The sequence below is a fragment of the Varanus komodoensis genome, unplaced genomic scaffold (genome assembly GCF_004798865.1).
Source record: "Varanus komodoensis strain SLA01 unplaced genomic scaffold, ASM479886v1 scaffold9, whole genome shotgun sequence".
In the NCBI taxonomy this organism is placed as follows: Eukaryota; Metazoa; Chordata; class Lepidosauria; order Squamata; family Varanidae; genus Varanus; species Varanus komodoensis.
In genome coordinates, this window is record NW_025336598.1 from 33,764,008 (window position 1) to 33,787,806 (window position 23,799).

The 23,799-nt window shown below is 39.7% G+C and overlaps 1 protein-coding gene across 1 annotated transcript in view; it reads left to right on the forward strand.

Annotated features, from left to right (window-relative positions):
- PLA2R1 (phospholipase A2 receptor 1) overlaps window positions 1-23,799 on the forward strand; it is a 66,510-nt gene that overhangs the window by 37,488 nt on the left and 5,223 nt on the right. Inside the window, exons 17-24 of the mRNA XM_044418172.1 lie at window positions 4,028-4,185; window positions 8,896-8,960; window positions 9,887-9,990; window positions 13,130-13,272; window positions 16,386-16,503; window positions 18,714-18,844; window positions 20,679-20,823; window positions 22,504-22,742. Coding sequence (XP_044274107.1) covers window positions 4,028-4,185; window positions 8,896-8,960; window positions 9,887-9,990; window positions 13,130-13,272; window positions 16,386-16,503; window positions 18,714-18,844; window positions 20,679-20,823; window positions 22,504-22,742 — 1,103 coding nt within the window. The remainder of the gene's footprint in view (window positions 1-4,027; window positions 4,186-8,895; window positions 8,961-9,886; window positions 9,991-13,129; window positions 13,273-16,385; window positions 16,504-18,713; window positions 18,845-20,678; window positions 20,824-22,503; window positions 22,743-23,799) is intronic.

Here is a 23,799-nt window from a genome sequence, read left to right on the forward strand (position 1 = left end):
AGAGAGAGAGAGAGAGAGAGAGAGAGAGAGAGAGAGAGAGTAAAATAAAATTGCCAAGGTATTTTGAACAAGTATAACCAATACGTTCAAGCCCACAAATTTCAAAGACATTGAAAATATCTTTCTATCATTCAATACTCTATGGAAGTTCAGGGGAAAAAAGAGAATTATTACTCTGTGTATCAACAAAATTTGCAATTGCTTCAAATCAATTATAAATCATCAACTACTTTTTAAAGAGCTTCCTTTTACATCCTACTAATTGTATTGGGTATAATAGAATTTCCATTTGTCATTAAATTCTTAAATTGGTCTTCTATTTACATAATTAGTTAATTTTGCTACCACTGCATATCTCTGCCAGCTTGTTGAAGATTCTGGTGTTCTCCATTTAGAGGCAATTGTAATTCTTGCTGCACTTGTCATATATTTAAATAACTCTGACATATTCTTTGAAAAAGTGTCTGGCGTTATATTCAAAAGCATATTCGTAAGACTCATAGGAAACTTAGTTTTAAAGGTTTTTTGTATTTCTGCATGTATCAATTTCCAAAACGTTTTAATTGTTTCACAGGTCCACCACATATGGTTCAAAGTCCCATCCACCCTGTTACATTTCCAACATTTTAAATTCCTATATATTTTGGAGTAATATACACCAATAAAACATACCCATTTTCTCTTAATGCTTGGCTAGCTGTGAATTTAATTTCTTTCTTCCACAAACTTTCCCTTTGACAAGGTGACATTTCTTCTCCAAGATTTTGCTTCCAAACTGTCATACGTTTCTTGTCTTGTTGATTATCAGTGTCATGTTGTAGTAACTGCTTATAAAGTCTTCCTAATAAATGATCATTCTGTTGTGTAATTGACTTTTTTAAATCTGTCAACTCTCTTACAGTACCTTTCCCTGATTGTACTTCCTCTTTCATTCTTGAAACCAGTTGGTGATAAAAACACCATTATATATTTTTTCTTCATCTTTTAGTTGCTGCCAAGATTTGACTAGTCTTTTTTGATCCATCATATACCCATAGATTATAAAATCTTTGTTTTTCCTTAAGTATTTTCTGTATGCTTCAACTGTGAACATGAAATGAGATTGGACGACTTTTTTTCTCATGGAATACCAATTTTTTACTAGGCCATCTCTTAATGCATGATTATTATTTGATATCAAGGCCTTTTTAACTGACTCTTTAACCCATAAGAGGTTGTGTATTCCATCTTCAAGTTCTGCTGTTTCTAACTTCACTAGCTTGTCCTTAGCATTTATAATCCAGTCTGTAATCCAAACCAGGCTAGCTGTAATCCAAACCTAGCTTTAAATTAGGTACTGAAAGTCCTCCTCCCTCCTCTTCTCTTTTAAATCTAATCCTGTTTTTTGCCATTCCAAATAAAGGTATTTAATTGTCTTTGCCACTCTTGGAGAATTTTTCCTGATATAGCAATTGGTATCACCTGGATTTAAAAAATCAATTTAGGTACTATATTCATTTTTATAATGGGAATTATTCTCAACCATGATACTTTTAGTTTAGTCCATTTTTGTTGATCTTTTTGGATCTTCATCCCTGATAATTGTCCTGAAATAGAGTATCATTATGCCCCATTATATTTACCCCTAAATATTCAACCGGGTTTGAAGTTATTTCACATCCTGAAATCTTTTTTTTATACTTTCCTTTTCCTGTTCTGTTGCAAATTTAATATATTTTTTTCTTAATAATCTAATAGCCATAATAAAGTCCATATACTGAATAGACTGATGTGGATTTAGAATGGTCAAGACTAGAATATCAGCATAACATTTCATTTTATATTCTTCATCTGCTTTTAAGCCTTTTTTGAGGGGGGGGGTCTTGTCATATCTTTTTTGCTAAAATTTCCAGTACAAGAATAAATAAAAGAGATGATAAAGGGCATCCTTGGCATGTTCCCTTCTCCATTTGACAACTGTCAGTTAATACACCATTAGTTAAAAACTTAGCATGTTATTTAGTATAAATTGCTTGAATCCAATTCATAAAACCTGAGCCACAGTCTAAGTATTTATTAAGAGTTTTCATTAAGAAGGGCCAAGACACATTATCAAAAGATAAATGCAGCTTTCTTCTTCACCACCACCAACACCACCACCACCACTTCAATTGCATCAATCACAAGATGAATGTTATCTTTCATAAATCTTTTTGGAACAAATCCAGTCTGTATGAATCTGTTTTTCTATCCATTTTCTTAGTTTCTGTGCCATTATTGAAGTAAAATGTTTTTTAATCCACATTTAATAATGAAATAGGTTGGTAAGAATGTGGTAGCACGGGATCATTATCTTCTCTATGTATTAATGTTATATGAGCTCCTGCCATTTTGGTTGTAATAGTTTCTCTTCTTTAATTTCATTAATTACAAGTTGAAGTGGTAATATTAATTTTTCCTAGTAATACATAGCAGTAAATCCATCGGGACCAGGTGCTTTATCTTTTTTTAATTTTCTAATAGCTTGTGATAGTTCTTGAATAGTAATAGCATTGTTCAGTATTTTTCTCTGCTCAGGAGTGAATTTCTCAAGACGTGTTTCTTTTATATATTGCTCCATTCCATCTTCTGAAGTCGATATCTTTTAATATAAGTTTGAAAAAAAACCCTAGTAAATTGGTCATGGATTTCCTTTTCAACGTATCTTATTTGATTGTCCTTTTTCACCCGTTATAGATCTTCTTTCCATTTATTTCTTAAGGCAATACACTAAATATCTTCCATGTTTATTTACATATTCAAAGTGCTTTTGTTTCAAAAATCTCAACTTCTATCTCTTCTGTCTCTATCATGTCTTAATTGTCTGAATTCAGTTAAGATTGATTTGTCTTGTACTATTTTATGATGATCCTCTAGTATTTGAATTTGTTCCAGAAGGTTTTTTTTTACTTTATTCTGATTTCTCTCTCTTTTTCTTAGAAATTATTGCTAAAACGCATCCTCTCATGTAAGTTTTACTGGTTTCTCATATTGTAGCTATAGAGATGTATTATTTAATCACTTGTATTATTTAATCTAAAAAATGCTTCCAGTACTTCCAACTTTTTCTTCTTGTAACAAAAGGTTGTCATTAAGTTTCTAACTTCTTCCTCCAACTTGCTCTTCCCACCAAATTATCTACAATGGGTTGTGGTCAGAAAGTATCTTGGGCTGGATCATTACAGCCTCTGGATTCATAATTAAGCTTTTAGATATCAGTCCTTGAGTATGCCTGGTATGTATCAGAAAAAAATCTAGCTCTAGGATTTTTTAAACTCCATACATTTTCCATATAAATAAAAACATTTTAGGACGTTTGCTCCCTTTTACTTTATTTAGACTTATCCTTTTTAGAGTCTATAATTCCATTCATACCACCAATACTCAAAATGCCTCCTTCTTGAATATCGACTAAAAAAAATCTTAAAACGTTTCTTTTGCATCATTTGGAGCTTTTATTCTTGCCAATGTGTTTGTCTTCCCATTTGAGTCTTATCTTCAAAACAATAAATCTTCCTTCTGGGTCTTTTAATTCTTCTACAACTTTAAAACCTTGAGTATTGATATAAATGACAACCTCTTTATTATACTGTTATGGTTCTTGGAAAATAAATACAAGGTAGCGATGGTGAACCTGTTGCTCTCCAGATGTTATATTGCAACACCTATCAATTCCATCCAGCATAGTAAATGATTAAGGATGATAAGAATGGTAGTCTAATCACATCTGGAAGGCCACATGTTCCACACTTTGCTGTAAGGAAACATATTTATGAAGCACTTGAAGAGGAGGTCCTTTTCAGAGAACATGTTCCAGTTTTGTAAACCCAAAAGTTTCACGGAGAAGCAGGATGTTGTTTAGTCTATACATAAGTTGGACAGCACTTGTATCCTTGTTGATCACTAGTTCTGTGATACAGTTCAATAGCAATAAAACTGTATTCTGCATTAACCATAGAGATTTTCTCTTGCAGATACTGAAACAGATTGTGTTTAACTTGGTTTTTAGAGCCATCATGGTTTTATTATCAAGGCGCAGAATACCTTTTTTATGACAGTGCCTCAGACTGGTTTGCTTTCCAGTTCGTTTGCGGCTGGCTCCGTGGTGACATAATATCTATACACTCCTCTAAAGAACAAGAATTTATTCAGAACAGATTAAAAAAGGTAACACACAATTTCATTTGGTACATTTTCAAGGAACAGCAATTCTTTTCTCCCCCATGATTTAAAGCTTGAGAATCTTGAAGGGAAGAGAAGGGAAAAAAGTTTTAAATTCATGTATCATCTCTGTCCCATCTCTCTAGCATGAAATCAGTGAAGCGCAGTTTATTTGTTTCCCAAAGACTGAGCCAAGTTAATGACTTAGGTTGAGACTGCATTAGATGTAGATGCAGCATTGCTGGCCATGGAGCAAAGAATGGAAGTTCTATGTATAGGTTTGGCTCCCACTGCTTTTGCCCCCCTCTAAGGATGCAGGCTTTCTTTTGTGCTTCTGCATCAGAAACTATTTTATAAAAGAAAGACAATCTTGGTGTTTAATGTGATTTCTATAATCTTTCCTCACAAGGCCAAAGCAGGAAATTCTTTGTGCATTTATCAACACTCACTTAAAAAAACCAAAAACCTCTAAAATAGGTGCATGGTCCAAGAGTAGCATGATAGGAAAGCTTGTAAGATCTGGATCAGAGGGGCTGTGCTTTCTGTACAGTAAAAGTGTAAAGAAACTATAGCTTTGACTAGGCCACAAAGTAGGGGGTGTAATGCCCTGCACTGCTGAACAAAACAAATGACCAACAATAGCACATCCTACATAAATTTGTAGGTTTTAAAAGATACATTAATAGTGGCAGAAGCTGATGCTTTCTGCCATAATGTTTCACATTTATAATCTGCATGCATATGTTTTAAGTTCTATTAATTTATAAATTCAGTATGCTATTTTTGGTTGTTTTGTTTTGGAAAGCATCAAACCTGGATGCACACTTAAAGTAATGGCTGTTTTGGTCCTTTCATACCTTGTTCAGAAGTATACCCACATATAGTTCAATGAGAATTACTCCTAGGTAACTATGTGTTCTATTGCAGCCCTGTGGGTTATCTGGACAGAATTATCAAAACCTTTTAACTCATCAGCTTAGGCTACTGAAATGTAATCTTTTTGTCATTGCCATTTTGAACGTTCTTTGGAAATATTAACGAATGCAAAATACTTAAGAGAAGAGGATGCTTCCTTCCATAAGAAGTCTCCTCTTTTGCAGTAAAATAAACTGAGGAGCTTTGTTCAATATTCCATCATAACTGGTGATTACATTGCTGTCAACAAAGAGCAGGACTCTTTGGGGCTCCCGTAGCTCCGTGAGTTCTCCTCCTTGGAGAAGCCTGTCAACTCACCTCTTTTTACCTGGGTAGTCATATGGAAAAGAGGAGTAGCTGTAGCAAAGAGAATTTCAGCAGTTACATCTTTTTCTGAATTATAAAAATGACACCATCCAAAGTTCTGCCATCTTGCACAGCTATTATTGATGAAAGAGCCCTGTTCTGTTTTGTACCTAGCCAGCCTAGTTTTCACCTTCAGGATACAGTGATGTTTGTTTGTTTCAGCAGTTTTCAGAAAGGATGAGTAATGTAGCTGGCTCACTAGTATGTTGGGTTTTGCAGCTGTGTTTTTAATTTGATATGTAACTTTTTATTGTTCCTTGATACTAATGTTTGGTTTCATTAGGTTTACCTTAATATTGCTTTACTGTTGCTTTCTTAATGCCCAAAGCCCTGGGGCATTTTCCCTCCCTGCGTAGCTTGTCTTCAGGCTATACACTTGCAGCAGCCACTTTGCCAAAATTTGCCCTGAGGCAATTTTACCACTACTCGCAAGAATAATTTCTTGCTGAACTCTGGTGGCAAACTGCAGTGGAAGTGACAAATTGAGTTTGAAAATAATCTACATTTGTTCATTCTAATGTAGTTCGCTGCTAGCATTTGGTGCCAAGACACTGGTCGAGGTCGAGAGGGATGAACATCAGGGACCCACTAAAGGCCAGAGAAGCTGCAAGTGTAGCTCATGGGCTGTGTGTTGGCTACCAATGCCAGACGCTCTCCTGAGAACCTTACAAAAGCATGTTTGGCAGCAGGGCCGTCTTAACAGCATGATGGGCCCCGGGCAAAGCAGTGTACTGGGGCCCCTACGACAACTACAATTACTGTTAATTTTGGAAGTTTTCCAATTTTCCAAGGGTGAACATACACAGATTAGTATGGGGCCCACGGGCAAGTGACCATCAGGTCCCTGCGTTAAGACGGCCCTGTTTGGCAGAATCCAACTTACAATATAAATAAAGTTTGTATTTAACAAAATGCAGTTTTGTGTCATTAGTCTACCCCTTCGCAGTGACAGTGGCCATGCAGCTATCATCCTACTTGCTTCCCAATCATATTTTTAGAAACAACTTCAAAGGAGATGCAACGCCTTGTCATGATTGCATGCCACCCAGTAGTTCTTGCCATTCCATTGTGCCGTATATCATCTTCTCATTTTGAAGTGCTGATCGACTTATGTAATTACTGTATGATACAACACACATCATACCAGTGTGGCATAGTGGTTAGTGTGTTGGACTGGGACTCAGGAGATCCAGGTTCTAGTCCCCACACAGCCATGGAGCCAACTGGGTGATTTTGGGCCAATCTTAGACTCTCAGCTTCAACTACTTCACAGAGTTGTTGTGTGGATAAAATGGAGAGCGGGACAACCTTGTAAGCTGCCTTGGATTCCCTGCAAAAGGAAGAAAAGTGGAGTATAAATGTAATATAACAATAATACTCAAATCACAGAAGAGTAATGTTGGAAGGGGACATTGGGTCCAACCCCCTGCTCAGTGCGGGAATCCAAGTCAAAGCATCCCCAGCAGATGGTTCTCCAGCTGCATCTTGAACTCCTGCAGTGTGGGAGAGTCCAAGACCTCCGTAGGGAATTCGTTTCATTGTTGCATTGCTCTAAGAGTCAGGCAGTTCTTCCTGATATTCAGCTGAAATCTGGCTTCCTGTAAGTAGAGCCCATTATTCTGTGTCCTGTACTCTGGAATGATCAGGAAGAAATTCTGGCCCTCTTGTACGGGACAACATTTCAAGTACCTGAAGAGAACTTTCATGTCTCCCTTCACTTTTCTCTTCTCCAGGCCCAATTCTTTCAGTTTCTCCTCATACAGCTTTGTTTCCTGACCATCTTTGTTGCTTTCCTTTAAAGCTTTTCTAGTTTGTTTGCATCTTTCTTAAACAATGGTGCCTGCAACTGGACACAGAACACCAGATGAGTCCTAATCAGTACTGAGCAGAGGAAGAGTATGATTCACATGATTCAGAAGTGATCCTTCTATTAATGCAGCCCAAAGTAGCACCTGCCCTTTTTTACAACCACATTGCATTGTTGAATCATATTCAGCTTATGATCTACAATTCCAAGATCTTCTCACCTGTAGTATCGGCGAATCAATTATCCTTACCTTATAATCATACATTTGATTTCTTTTTTCTAGATGCAGAACTTGGCATATATCCCTATTAAATTTCATTCAGTTTTCAATTCACTTTTTGACCTATCGAGATTATGTTTCTGTCTTTCAAGGTACTAACTATCCAGTCAAATTTTGTGTCATTCGCAGATCTGATTAGCATTTCCTACATCTTCTCATCTACCTCATAAATAAAAATGTTGGAGAGAATTGGGCCCAGGACCAAACCCTGTGGTACCCCACTCATTACTTCTCCCCGGATTGAGAAGCTAACAATTGATAAGCAGTCCTTGAGTCCAGTTCTATAGCCAACTATGGATCCACCTGATTGTTATTCCACCTGATCAGTAAAATTGAGTTTTAGCTATTTCGCTAATCAGTATATCTTGAGACACTCCGTCTAAAAGCTTTACTAAAGGCAAGCTATATTATATCCACAGCATTCCCACAGGGAGGCTACTTAATCAAAACAAGAGATCAGAAATCTGGCTTCCAGCTGATTAGTCTGGCAGGATTTGTTCTTGACAATTCCAAGTTCTCTTCTAGTATAACTACTGCAGTGTTTTCAAGATGTTTACAGATTTACTGCTTTATAATCTGCTCCAGAATTTTCTCAGGGATTAATGTCAGACTGACTGGTCTGTAGTTCCCAGGTTCTTCCCTGGTTGCCTTCTTGAAGATGGGTACAACATTAGCCCTTCTCCAGGCATCTGGCACTTCCCCTGTCCTCCATTTCTCAAAGATAAGAAACAGCAATTCTAAGAATTCTTTTGCCAGCTCCTTTATCAGTCTTGAATGGAGTTTATTGGCCTCTGGGGTAGGGATGTGGAGGAGGCCCACAGGTTCCCTGGGCTTGGATCCCAGACTCTGGTCAGCTTCTCAAGCCCTAAGTCCAAATTCCTGACAAGTGTGCCCAGCATTCAAGCCTCATACACTGCATAAATTGCGTGCCTCTGTTTGTTTCCCATACACACTCTGGGTGTTGAGAACCACATGCTTCGCTTTCTTTAGGCATCTTCTGGAAGTATTTGCATGGAATAAATTGCATGGAATAAACTGAAAATGCAGACTATTCATTGTCTTGTAAGTTACAATTAATTTAGGTCTTATTTCTAGTGTGGTAAATACATTTTTGTTCTACAGATCTTGTATGTTTAATGGTATAAACAGTAAAATTCAGGCTGCAGTCCTAGTCATATTTACCTGCAAGTAAGTCCCACCGAACAGATTATTCATGGCTGTGTTGTCAGTACTACATAATTTCTATAGTTCTTTGTGTTAATGGTTCAGTCCATATTAACAACAGAAGACCATAAACTGCAAACATACAAGAAATTCACATAATATTTTTAAAAAATATATTTTACAGGTATCAAAATCTTATAACAATTGGTGGATTGCACTGCACTCAAAAGTATCTAGTGAAGGATTTCGGTAAGACTGTATTGTCACATAGCTTTCATTTCCCCTGCACCAGTCAATCTTAAAAATTTTCTTTCAACTTGAAAGGGAGTAAGATCTGAAAATAATTTCGAGGCATAATCTATACAAAAGGCATTACTGTAATATATTGCACTTATGAATTATTTCTGACAAAAAGGGAAAGTAATGTGAATAGGTTCTTTGTCTCTTGTAATAGCAGTCTTTAAGTGAAATATTTCTGTCCATTGTATCATGTCTATACTTCTGTATTTACAGAAAAATAGCTGAGTAGAAGTATATTGTTAGTTCATTGCAGCTACTTTAAGGCTACCCCTTATTGTTACCCTTCTATCATGCAATTCTATCCACGCTTATTCAGACATGCATCCTCCTGCATTCAATGGCAGTAACTCCCAGGAAAGTGTGCTTAGGATTAGGGACTTGTTCAGCTGATCATTAATATTTTGAAAAGGAAATCATGATCTTAATTTGCAATTCATTTCTTGATTAACAGACCCAATGCAGCTAAGGTAAATGTTCTAGAATACTCATTATATTTATAACCCCCCAGCTAATTTACGTGTATTCATCATGTCCCATCTTCCACATGGGATCTTACAGGTCTCTCATCCAGGCGCTGTCCTAGTCCAGATCAGTTTAGCTTCAACAAAGTAGCTTTATTATGTGCCCTCGGTTCCCTGCCATGGCCCTGAAATAAAGAGTTCTGACTGCCATTCCCTATTTATTTGACAATTATTTTCTTTACAAATGTGACAATTTCTTTACAAATTTATTTGACAATTATTTTCTTTACAAATTTATTTGACAGTTATTTTCTTTACAAATGTGACAATTTCTTTACAAATTTATTTGACAATTATTTTCTTTAATTCTGCAAATTATTAAAATTTACAATTTTACTTACAATTTCTTTTCAGGTGGGCAGATAATTCACCATTATTATATCAGAACTGGGAAGGTGGTGAAGAGAGACCGATGCTGACTCAGGGAGAAAAATGTGGCTTCATTTCTGCTAAAACAGGTGTATTTTATACTTTGTGTTGCTTGTTCTTACTGATTTTATAAAACTTTTGGTAAAAGCAGCTTGCATTCCAGCCCCAAACATCTCTGCCTGCTTGGGTCTTTCTTACAGTCATTATGGGCTTCTGCCATTGCCCTCACAGTGATATGCCTCTTTCTCAGCACTTACGTGCTGACACAGCATGGCTTAGGGTTGGGCTTTTGGGGATTTTCTATACTAGGCTGCTAATCACTGTATCTACTTTGGTTTCATCACTGCATTGAGATCCCAGATCCCAAAGAGCTCTTCCTGTTTTCCTGCTACATAACCTCTAGGCGGTGCTGTGGAGCTCTAGTGGAGCAGCTCAACTATACAAGGAGAAACAGTGCCATTTCCCCCATCCTAATTTAGTACCCTATTTTCCTGCTTTAAAAAAAAAACAAAAAAATGAGAAGGTATTCTGAAAAAGTAGAAGCATGGCATTATCTGAAAACCACGGCATCCTCTGAAGAGTCCATAAATGACTGCGAGCAAAGAGTCACAAACTACACAAGAAATTCCTTGTGTAGAAGAGCAAAGTGGTGACATGTAACCGCTTGCAAAATGGCCTGTGGACATTCAAGGCTGCTGATTAACATGCAAAAGCTAAATTGAGGTGTGATTAGAGAGTGAGAAAGAGATCTTAAATATCTCTTTCATTTTGTATGGCACTCTTTTTAATATGGCATGTACTGAAAATGATTTCAGGGGAGAAGCTTATCTTCCATCCACTTCAGTATTAAAACACATTATTTAGAAGCAACAAACAGGATTTGCCATCAGTTTCCAGTAAATTGAATATTTAGGAAACCACTTCTACCAAGTAATAGGGTGTATGTGATCAAAGTATTTACTAACTGAAAAATTATACTCATTAGAAAAATAAAGGTTTGGATCTAGCCTAGGTTAGGCTACAATCCCATAAGCCCCATTGAATTCAATAAGGCTTAACATCTGAATAAACATGCATAGAACTGCACTGCTAGTCTCATGCATGGCACTGGAATCAGTGTGAAAAGTTATCTCAGTAGATACTTGGGCAGAACTTTTTGCCAGCTTTCCTCTAAAAGACAAAAATAAGCAAAGACATTGCATTTTTTAAGATCTGATTTTCTGACCAGACCAAAGCATTTTCCGGGCCACAGGTGTTATGTTTGTCATCTAGACTGAAAGCCTTCCGAGTGCTATACTGGTTGCCATATTGGTTTTGTTTTATTTTCCCCATTTCTTTGTGTAATCCTATCCTTTTTGCTTTTTTGTATATTAAATTAATTGCTCACAACAATCCAGTTTAAGCAAGCAGAAGTAATTTTCTATTAATAGGTGAAGCATCTATTAGCAAAATATTTTGTGAGCTTTAGTCAATGCTGCCACTGTGCCTCCTCCAGAGAGTCTCAGGCATAAGCTACATTACATGTGTAGCATCTAGAGAGATGATCATAAGCTTTCTTTGCCTTTCCTATACTAGTACAGGACTCTGATCCACATCAGGAGAACTATAAGTAGCCGTTTTCCCCTATGATTCTCCCATCTGCACCTGGAGACTTAAGAAGGAAAATATTAACTAGCACCAGGGCAGTGGTGAAAATGAGAGGGAGGGAGACTAGCTAGATGGGAAGGCTGAAACCCTCTGCCTACATGCTGTGGTGCTGGTCTAGGTCAGGACCCCTGACCCTTATGCAAAAGTGTTTTTTTAAGTCATTGCCTGCCTTTCCACACTTATCAGAGAATGTAGTTTAGCCCCTGAATATTATCAAAATGGCATGGCCCTTCTACCAAGGATGCCAGATTGCCTTACTATGGTTCTGTCTGCAGCATGACAAAGAACATTATTACAGTAGGACAGTTAGATCGCCTCCTTGGGCAACAGGACTTCTCTTCTGCTCTGCCATTCTTCTGAACCTGCTCAGGAAGGTTGCCCAACCCTCAAGAGCAGATTTGCAGGGACCGCATGGAGAACTGCAGTAAGGGGAAATCTCTGCTGATGTATTCCGTCCACGGCAGAGTAACACGGGTGATTACAAGCCTTGCAGTCCAGTTGGGCAGTGTGGCAGACAGCACATGGGAGAACCACAAAATGAATGCAAGTAGCATTGTCCGGGCAGGCTAATGTTGCAAACGGTTTTGTGCAATATGAAATGCCCTTTTCCAGTTATTTGCTTCCCGGATTTTTAATTCATTTGGAAAAATAAAGTTATTGGTGGGGGTCCAGTCCTCACCCTTGGGAGTAGTTACACGTGTATTCTTGTAACTACCAGCTTCAGGAAAGAGAGTGCTGAATAGAGGCAGAAGTGGGGCTTGCGCTCCCACCGTTCTTTTTCAGCCTTGCCAGTTCTCTTGCACAGCCACCCTCACCTCTTGTGCAACGGCAATTCAGCACTTTCAGGGCAAACTGAAGGGGGCGTAAACACCACCTTCTGGAAGGAAGCAGGTCAGAGCTTGCCTGAGGGTCTGCCAGCAACTTGCTTTCTCCCAGAGACGAGCACTTTCACTTGCTTCACGGCCTCCCCAAGAAGTGCTAAAATCCTCTTGCATGAACTTCGGGTACTGCTTGTGCAACAGAATTGGTGGGACCCACTGTTTGGGGAAGAGAAATCTGTGGGGGTGAAAAGGAATCTGAATTCTGTCCCTAGTATAATTTGCTGTGCTTCTCGCTCTGAGTTCGCAACAAATGCTCAGATGTATAATTGTTTGGAGTTATTATGGTTGCATTAGCACTGTATGTGATGTGAATGGACTCCAGGGCATGCTTCTCTCCCGGCATGGACACATGCTTCAAGAATCATTACTCATAACTATTATTTCTGCATTACAGTTATATCCCATCTTTTTTCTTCTGGCATAGAACTCAAGGTGACTTACAAGTTTCTCTTTTTCTCCCCTTCTCCTCACAACAACCCTGTTAGGTGGGTTAGGTTGAGAGTTAGTGTCTCGCTCAAAGTTACCTAGTGAGCCTCAGGGCCAGGAGGTGACTACAGCCCAGATGTCCCAAGTCCCAGTCCAACACTAGAACAACTATATCGCACTGGCTCTTGTAATGTAAAGTAATACCCAGTGTTGTTAGATTTGTATTCACATGGCAATGTAAGTTTTATTAACAATAATGCAATTATATTTTTAGGGCTTTGGGGCTTAGCGAATTGTACCCTTTCTCTTCCTTGCATCTGCAAACGTAAAGAGATATGGATTGTTGAGAAAAAAATGCCAAAAGAGCAGAACCATCATGGATTATGTCCCAAAGGATGGCTGTACTTTTCATTCAAGGTAATCGTCTGACTCGGGGTTTTTTTAATACTATCTAGAGTATATGAATGCATATCCACAAACACCTATTTTCGGATGCATTCATGCTAACAATAAAAAAATTTTATGTACAATTTTTCCCATGAATTTATAGGAAAATCTGAGTTAGGCCAGAAGGAGACAAACATTGAGAATGATGTTTGTACATAACAATAATCCAGGATTGCTGGCTTACCGTGAATAAAGAGTCTGTGAGTACACCCCAGCAACAGACTCTTAAGTGGCAGGAATTGCTGGGTTTGCACCCAGTGGCTGTGTTCATACAATCATGTTTCTACCTACTAACTTGAGATGGTCATGAATCCCATGCACTTGCATGCAGTCTCTTTGCTCCTCCCATTGTGCAATTAACTATCATTCCCCATTATGTCCAAACTGAGGAACTATATTTAATGACTTTCAAATGAGCCAGGGTATTAAGCCAGCTTTAAACCATGCCTTAATATCATGGCATCATTGGAAACCATTAACCAGAGTTTCCAAGTTTGGACATAATAGGAGAACAGTTAACTCCAGCGTCATGTGTCGGCTCCCCTCTTACATGGAGAGAAGAAAAGCGGCTGTAGCCGGGTGCAAGAGACATATTAAGCCAATATATGATCATCTGAACACACCAAATGAAAGTATGTTCCAGAAAAAAGGAATAAAATAGAAACCTCTCAGGTTTTAGTTATACTTCCTTCTACATGTGATTAAGTTCCCAGAACTCTCTCTTTTCCCAGAACCTTCTCTTTTAAGTACAAATATAATTATATCTTCTCTGGCTGTTCAGGTAGATGGGATAAATGTTTACCTCATGACTCTTATAAAACACGTGTAAACAAAAATCTAATTGTAAAATATAATCAGAGAGATTAGCATTTCAGGCCTGACTTCTTAATGGAGTAATGTCACTATTGTTAGGACAAGCCAGGAAAAAGGTGGCATAATTTGATAAAGAGAAAAGCAAACAGTCGAGAGTTTGTCTACAAGAGGTTGTTAACTGCTGTTATGCTTTTGGTTTTGTCACAGACTTGAGTTTTGAGCCCTACACCAAGAGCTTTTCCTTTCCTGTTTTCCCCTCCAGGGGAAGTGGCGTTATAGCAGAATAGCGCAGATATACCAGGAGAAACAGTGCATTCAGAACTGATAGCCCCATTTTCACCATTCTATACAAGCCAGGGGGGAAAAGCAAACAAACCAGAAACAAAAGAGGACAGTGTTGTTCTAAGGACCCATGTGCAAGTGTGAGTCAGCAATCGTGAGTGCCTTGGGTAGAAAAGCTCAGACCTGATGGGATACAAAAGAGGTTTGAGTTCAGGGAAAGTCCTAGAAAAGCAGCTCAGCAAAAGCAGCAAATACCACCAGCTTGAGATGCACAAAGCACAACTTGTTGGAACTTGAGAACTCCTGACAAGACGGTTTAAGCAGCCTGCCAGCAGCTTCTTCCTTCTCTTTTGAGACTGGCTGTTGGGAAGCTCAGATAATCTTCCGTGAACCTTTGTTCCAAGACAGGGCAAGATAGGGCAGGACTGAAGAACTATTCCTGGCTTTTACTCATCAGACCTGTCAAGGCACACATTGGTGTCTAGACCAGATAATTCCGTCATCCACTGTGCTCTGTCGTCGTCGTTGTCATCATCATCTTCATCTAGCAGTTGTTATTCCATTAAATTAGCTCACATGATTGCATGCTTCCATGTTAAGTATCTTCAAAAGAGCAGTACAGGATTTACGGCTGCCTTCCTCACCCTCCAGAGCTTTAGACCCAACACCCAACATGTCAGCCATCAGAGTCACTGGTCAAGAATCCTGGGAGTTGTAATCCAAAACATCTGGCAGGCACCAGGTTGGAGAAAGCTTCTTTATGGTTTCTTGGACCATTTTATTTTAGCCTATAGTCACTGCACATTATTTGGCATAACTAAAGACTTTGTGGACCAATTTTGATACATATTGATGCACGCCTTCTTTGCCAATTGGGAAGTTACATAAAGGGAATGTTTTGTCTGATTCCACCTAGAATCAATTATTGTTAACGATAACCCGTTGTGACCAACAGTGGCAGAGAGGAAAGCATTTCTGAAAGTGAAACCACCAGAAGCCACTGAATGCTAATCAACCAGAGGGGGAAATTCCTATGCCTACCTTTAGGGAAAGTACCTGTTGAAGGCAGGGGTCAGCACCGTGGAAATCAGCAGGCAGAGACAGCCGTCCAGTACCTTTCATGATATTGGCCGAGGCTATTCCTGTCTCCACCATTTTCTCCCAATGCCCAAAGGTAGAGGATGAGAATCCTTCACTGTTCCCCAGTGATCCTCCACCACTGATCTTCACACAGCTGCTGTTGATGGCTTCCCTGGAGAGCAGCTTCCATGGCTGTTGCATACTCATTGCTTCACTTCATTTCTTCCGTTTTAGATTCCTGTTTTCAAGCACTCCCAATTCTTCCTTACATGTACACAAGCGTGGTTCTCTTAACACCATATTAGTCACCTTCTTTTTCTGGATGACACGTTGTCTGTGGTCTCTACTTGGTTGCAGGTCCTTCTTTAGCTCACTTCTTCACTCTTTCTCACCTTGTTCAGTTATGCAACTAAAATCCTGTTGGGGCCAAAATACAATAGAGGTTAAAGGCCTCTTGACACCATTTCTGCAGCATATTACATTTAATGCAAATTTCAACTCATGGGTTTGTGGGGAAGTCTGGTGAGAACAGGAATTATAGAAGGTGTAGAGGAGGAATTCAACCCTTTCTTACTCTTCTGTGGTCCTGTGGAATATTCTTCCTCTGAAGCAAGTGTTGGTCGTTGGTCGTCACTATTCTCAGTGACTGGGGAAATTTCCCCTTGGTTCCTGTACAACATAGAATTCTACACTCATCAGGGATAAACTTGTATAAGATAAACTCAGAGCCCTCCTTTAGCTCAGACTGTCAGGCCCTTTTAGAGTTCAGGCCCATGGACAAACAATTTTCACTTCTCTAGATTGTGTAGGCAATGACAATATTATATTAATATTAATAGGTTCTTTTTTATGATCATAAGTGTCAACCTAAGAACTCCAGTTAAATAACGATTTCCTTCTGTGAACAGTGTTTTCTACTGCAGATTCCAAAGGATCCAAGACACCTGAAAAGCTGGCATTCTGCCCAGACTTTCTGCAAGAGCTATAATGGCTCACTTGCTTCAATTGAAAATGAAGTTGAACAAGGTACAGTAGTTATATACCATTAGACAAGTTTGTAAATGTGCTATAAAGATGTTCTCTTTGGAATATTTATTTATAAATAGGACTACATTATGGGCTAAAACCATTTCCTTGGATTCCTGCCTTGGACAACTAGGTTTTAGTTGGGCACTTCAAGAGTCCTGGCAGCTAAAAGTTTAAGACATTATAAAAAACACTGCAGAAAGAGAAGCAGAAGTCGCCCAACTCCTTCAACACTCTGGCCACCTTCTAAGTTGCTGACCTAACGTTGCACAGAGTGGTGGGCCTCTCAACAGGAGAGTAAGCAGGCCACAGAGAAATAGGCCATGGCTCTATAGCCTAGAATTCATGGCTCATAGCCTAGAATTTTGGAGGAAACCATGCTGAATACACCAACCTCTTTGCACATGAGCTTCCCTGTGTGTCACCTGTGGGCTCTGGGAAGTCAGACAGGTAGGGAAGAAAGTAAGGAAGAAAATGTGATGTGCAACTCTAAGCAACTATAGGCCAGTTTTCTTTTCCATCATAGTATGAACAAAAACTGCTAGGTAAGTTTGTAGACGCATCTTCCCCAGGGTCGTGTCCAAGCTCTGTTCTCCAACCCTTCCAAAAGACATGATCTTCCCATTTGCTCAGTCCACTGGAAGTTTGGTTCTTTCTCTACATTGTTTGAAGGTCTGGGGGGCGGGGCAGTTCTTATCTAAATCTGCCCAATTTAACTTAAAAATCTGGGTTTTTTCCCCCAAAGACTAACCTGAACATTCCTAAGTTGGACCATCCCATAGCTCAACCATCCCCAGGGTGATGCCATTCAGATGTGTTGGACTATAACTCCCAATGTGCACAGATATCATCATGACCAATGGTCAAGGATGATAGGAGTTGTAGTTCAATGGTTTTACATCAAATGCTTTCCTGGCAAAGTATTTCAGTCCAGAATGACTGCAAAGCCAGAATAAACTACTGCAAGGATTCTAAGAATGCTTCCTCTGTATTTGCTAGGACCAACTTCAGCTGGGCAAATGGATTGTCCTGCTTGTCAGATCTTATCAGACGGTTAAAATAGGACCATGTTTCCTACTGTGGCCTTTGTCAATTTAGGGGTCAAGGGCGGTTCCCAGCTCACGCAAGAAAGAGCTTTAGTTCTTGCCTTCCATCTCAACGCACGAGTCCTGACCCAATGTTGAATGCCCTTCTGACTATGAGAAGGGTAGAAAACAAACCAGATAAGAATCTCTCCTTTTCAAAATTCTGTGCTAACCAATGCCAGTGCTGGCTAGGTCAGGGCTCAGTCTCAATCCCTCAGTTGTCAACCAGCCTTGTATTACGAAGCTGAAACATCCATACAAACAGAGTATTGTTCAACCTGATAGAAGGCACCCAGTGATCCCAAGTCTGTGCAAAGCTACTAAAAAAGTGAGCAACTCATTTCCCTTTGCAGCTGCTTTGGCTTAGAACTCCCATCATTGCTTAGGGCTGGCTATGCTGGCTAGGGCTGCTGAAAGTTGCAAGCCAAAACATCTGGAAGGCAGCAGGTTGCCCACCCCAGGATTACTTGGAACTAAACCCCTGTGAGTTACTCCCATGGAACTGTAGCCATGGATTGGATGACTGCATTCAGCCCATTCATACTCAGAGGGAAGAGGAGGAGAAGCCACTGTGTGTCCCTTCCCAATAGCCCAGCAGGTCCTTAGCAGTTGCAGTTAGATTTCCCAGAGAAAGCATTGGTGGTTTGGCTTGCTTCCAGGGCAAACAACCTCTTTCTATACGTCATGGAGCAGTGGAGGACCAAACTTGGGAGTAAAAGATACAGAGACCATTTCTCTTTTTCCTTCCCAAAGAATACATGAGGTGGGTGGCCACAGTTCTGTGAAAAGTTTTATATGAGTAAGCACCAGTTAATTCAGTAGCATCTGAGTAAACCTGCACAGATCAGGATGTCAGCCTCTAATGCTTCATGAGCAGAGGACCCTAGAGAGTGGGCGGATGAAGAGACTTTCCCAGCCCAAATGTTGGCAGCAGACCATAGTATTCTGGCATTTCAAACTCATCCTGTTAACAGCCTTTCATTTCTCATTTCTTTCTGACTTCAGTTTTGTTTTTTTTTTAATGAGCTAATAGATGCTATACTCTTTTATTGCTTTGTGTCCTTCCATCGATCAATCGATCAGTCTTCAGGTGATTTATTTCTGAATTTTGGTTTTCTTTTCTAGCTTTCATCACGATGAATTTGCTTGGCCATAAATCTAGTGTGTGGATTAGTCTGCTGAGTAATGATGATGAAAAATGGGTTAACGGCCAGGGAGTGGAATATTCCAACTGGTCTCCAGTAGGAGTAATGCAGGCAAGTCTTAGTTTTGTAAGGAGTCTTGATTTTCTGATTATTTTATTTTAACATTGGCTCTTTTATCTGTGGGGACCATTGTTCTGCTTAAAATTGGGCAGATCAGAGGTGAGACTTGTGGGTTTCATTAGCAGCTGTCTATCTTTTCCCCATAATCCAGCCAGCATGCACTGTGATCCCTCCAGCTATTTAGTCCACTTGCAAACAGTATTTCATAAAATGATTACATTCTGCATTTCAGTACTGTAAAACTCCTGCCCCACATCAAAAGTTGTATCTTTCTTCCCTTAATATTTGATGTTTAGGGTTAAATGCTGTTTGTGTAGCCAGAACAGAACCACCGAGGCACAAAAGTAAGCAATGATGTTGGTTTACTGGAAAAGTGTCCTATACTAATTTGCATAGGGTCATTTAGATAGCAAACTGTTCAATATGCATTGAATTGCCCTAATTTATCATGCTTACACATTTATATTTAGTCAGGAACAAAGCTGAAAATGTGTATTTAGCCTGAAATATTTGAGGGAAAAATATTAAAGCACACTTAATGTGATTTAAATGTTAGGCTATATAGATTTTTTACAGAATTGTAAAAACGTGTGGACAATAGCATGCCTTACCTTGATTAAGTGTAACTAAACACCAAAGGTACTGAACAGTGTTGGTACACTAAGGCCACAGTCGTATCAATTACACTATGTTTGTAAGCTCCCAGTCCCGGAGGTTTGCAAGCATCCAGTGCAGAGCAGAAGAGGCAGGGGTGGTCTTTGCCTCCCTGTACCTCTTGCTGTGCATTTTAGCTCGATGGGCAATTTCAGCCATCTGGCTGAGGCACCTCAGTGCCAATCTCTGCCTTTTCCTGCCCCTTGGAATGCCAAAGCGGTTCTTTCCATGCCAGGTGCAATGCAGGGCAGGGCTTGGAGCAAAGGTCCCTCACTCGGAAGTTCAGATGCTGCCACCAGCCTTGGATCTGTGGGTCAGGAGTATGCTCTGGCCACCTAGATAATGTGTAAGCCACTGAAAGGTGGCTCTAATGCAGCCTCCCCGATACTGGTGTCCCCCTGATATATTAGAATGCAACTCACGGCATCTTCTAGTCAGCATGGCTAGTTGGATATGCTGCCAGTTCTGGTCAAACGGAACTGAAAGACACTGGATTGGGGAAGTTGGTACCCATTATTTTTAGCAACCCAGAGAACTGCATGATGTATTGACAACTGCTTATCTGTTTCTTCAGAGTCCCGCTTTCTTCCATTAAAGTTATTAGGTGATCTTCAGACTTCGCTATTCACTACTTACTCATTTCATTCATGCTGAGACACAGATGTGTTTCAATGACTGCTATGTATTGGCTCACATTCTTGCTAAAGATAATCATCTGAAAAGCACTCATTACAAATTTGATACTGCCAAGTTTACCTAATACAGTATTAGTAGTTGGCATCCAGGTATTGTTACGAAAAATAAAGCACTAGGAAATTTCCAAATTTCCATATATCTTGGAGAGCTTTTCAGATTCAAAGGAACCTTGAGGTTTGCAGAAGTACCAAAATTATATAAAAGAAACCATGAGGTGGGGGAGAGAGAACCCAAACAACTCAGTGAGGACTGCATGTGATTAGTGACTGCAGAATTTGGAATAGCTGTGAACTAAAAAAGGAAATTGGGGGGGAGGGGGCTCTTCAACAAAGGCTACTCCACACTGCAACTTTTGTTTCAAGCTCCACTTATCTTCAATATATTTTATCTAATGATAATTGTTCTTAATAATGGCTAAAAAAATGCTTGCATATTGCTTTTCACAGTGATTTCCACTATAACATGCTAATTTCAGAATCGCCATGATTACAGTGCTGCTACAGAAGAAAAAGCTCAGTTGTGTACCCTAATATTGAATAACCCTAGTTTGGGTTTAATGGGGAAATGGTACCTAGAAGACTGTGAAAAGCATTATGGATTTGTCTGCCAGAAGGCTCAAGGTAAAGAATGCATGTTGGTTTCCTCCATACAAGCACACATGCATGCGCACACTAAGCTTTGTGATCTTCCTGCTGTGTTTGTGTTACATGAACCCATGTGTATAAATGACCCATTCAGCAAATCTTCCTAGATGGCATACTCTGCAGGGTTCCAGTAGTCAAAAGGAGCTACACTTCAACAGATTTGGGGGGCTTCAGTTTTCGCTTGGAAGGCTTCACATGCACTATATATTGCACGCACAGGATCCTTCCTTATGTAAGGATCGAATTGAATTGAACACGTCCTGTTCCTGGGGAAATCCCACATATACACTGAAGCCTTTCTTTTGTGCCCTAGAACCATTGGCAAAACATACCCCACACTCCCTTGTTATAAATATAATGGGTATGGTTTAATTTAATCCCTGTTCCTGCTGCTAGAGAGAGAGATATGGAGATAACAGCTTAATCCAGTGGAAATTATTTTTGTAGAATTCATGCTTGTTTAGCTTCAACACAGAACACATAATCAGCATGTTCTCCACCTGTAGTGCTTAAAGCCCTGGTTAGCAGTTGGGCATACTTTGAGGGAAGTATTTTGGAGAATGTGCTAGGGCCCACCCATCCTACAAAGGAAACTGTTAGCCAGACTCTTTGTGATAGCCAGTTTTCATATTTCCTGCCTACAGGGGTAGGAGTTCTTTCCAGGCAAACAGATTTATACTTGGAGCCTCCAATGCTGATTTGTAGCTTTCAAACAAGGTTGGGTGCACAGGGTGTTAAATGAATGGGAGTTAATAGGTCTGCCCAAAATAGATCTTCTTCTTTTTTTTCTCCATCCACTTTTCTCCCTTAATTTTCTCTGTTCTTTTCACAATGACTTCTGATAAAGAAAAAGGAAAGCTAATCCTACTTTAAGCTGCTACCTGAGTCATAAGTTGCTGTGCATTGATTTTAGTAAAGATGTTTAGGTCAGTTAACAATTAATAATCACATCTGGTATTGCTATTTGGTCTGCCTTCATGTTTCTCTCAGGTCTCTGCCTTTGAAAAAAAACATGATATACCTCGCTGCTAGTGGGTGCTTGGGCACAGCTCAGTCTTGCCACCGACGATGGTGATTAAGCTTTTCATGTTTTCCAATTCATGCCTCAAGCTTCATCTTATAGGCTTTTTCATTTGTATTGTTTTTGTAGTAGTTTTGCACACTCTTGTCCAGTAGAAAGATAATAATTGCATTATATTACCTGGAAAATTGCACTGGTGGATTTTTTTTCTCGTAGTGGAAATACAGAATAACTGTTTAAAAATAAAACTCAAGATCGTTCTGAGACCAGACTCTCAGGTACTTGCAGCCTGGTCTGTGACGTGCTTTTCTGGGACTCGAGGGTGTACTTAAGAGTGCTACTGTCAGTGCAAAGGTCTACCTCAGAGGTGGGGAACACATGGCCCTCCGGATGTTGACTACAGCTTCCATCACCTCCAACTGTGCTGGCTGGGGAAAATGGGGGTTCGAGTCAAACAACATCTGGAGTCAACATTTCCCACCACTGGCTCCTTTGCACTACAAGCCAGTTCTAGTCCCAGTCTACTGCTACACTGTTTTTAGGGAGTTTTAATTTCTAAACAGTGCATGCTACATGGAGATGTTTAAATGTTTTTTCAAGTGACTTTTTTCCCCTTAATACTCTTCTTGCCACAGATGCATCCAAACATGGAACAGACCCTTCAGTGATGTACCCAACACCAGATATCTTGGAATATGCAAACAGGACGTACACATTAATCACTGGCAGTATGACTTGGTTTATGGCTTTAGAAACCTGCAAGGAAAAGGGGGCTGAATTGGTTCGCATTGCAGACCATTTTCACCAAGCCTTTCTAACTGTAATCGTAAATCGATTGGGCTACGCTCACTGGATTGGATTGTTCACTTCAGATGTAGGTATTCAACATCTTTGTCTGCTGGGTAGCAAGTGTACTTCAATATAACCTATCAAGAACTTAAGGAGACGGGCGCAGTGGATCTGTTTCTGAATCCAAGCCATTAAAATGAATGTCTGGACAGAGGAGAACTGAATGCAGAAGCAAATCCAAGCAACACAGTGAAATCAAACAGCCAGTAGGAACACAAAATTATGGGTTAGGTCCACAGTTTTAATTTTTCCCACAGGAACATTGCCAAGCTAAATTTTGATTAGAAGATTCCAGAAGGTGGTGAGAAAGTGAGAAAGGCCGTTCGTGCCAACTTCCCCTGCCTCTGCAGCTCCCAGTGCTACCTCCCCACTCTTCCTGCAGGTCTCGCAACACTTCAGGGGAAGTTTTCAGGGGATATAGAGAACTGCAGGGAAATGAAGGAATCGGCAAAGATCACCATCTGCCCCAATTAGCCAATGAAAATAAACTTTCTGCTGACTGAAGGAAACGTTCCATCCATGGGAGATTTTTGTTGGGACCAGCCCAATGTTTAATTTTTATGATTATGCTCAGGCACACAGGCATTGAAATTAGTATATTTTCCAGAAAGTTAGGGAAGTTAGAGTGGGATCTACAGTCCTAAAGTGAAGAACATCTTTAGTCCAAGGCACACCACAGAATTCTGAATAGGATATTTCTGTGTTTCATACCCCAAGCTTTCATTGTCCCAAGTTTGGGGACTCAGACGTGTTCTCCCAAATGGCAAAATACTTCTTAGAAACCTAGGAAGCTGAAACTAGGCATAGATTAAAAATGCTTTTCCCTAGAAATGGATGGCCATGAAATGCATTCCCAAAATGGCTCAGTCAGCGACGTCCCAAGGCACTCTGAGAAATAAATCTGAAAATAGAATGTTTTTATACCCAGCAGTCAAAACTTGGGGCATGAAGTTCTCCTGATTGGAAGGCAGTATTCTAGCACAGGACAAGTGGAATGGAATATCAGATGGAATGTTGGGCTGTGGAAATTCCATGTACTGGGAAGGTCCAATCACAGCCATCAACGTGGATCGCATAGTGCC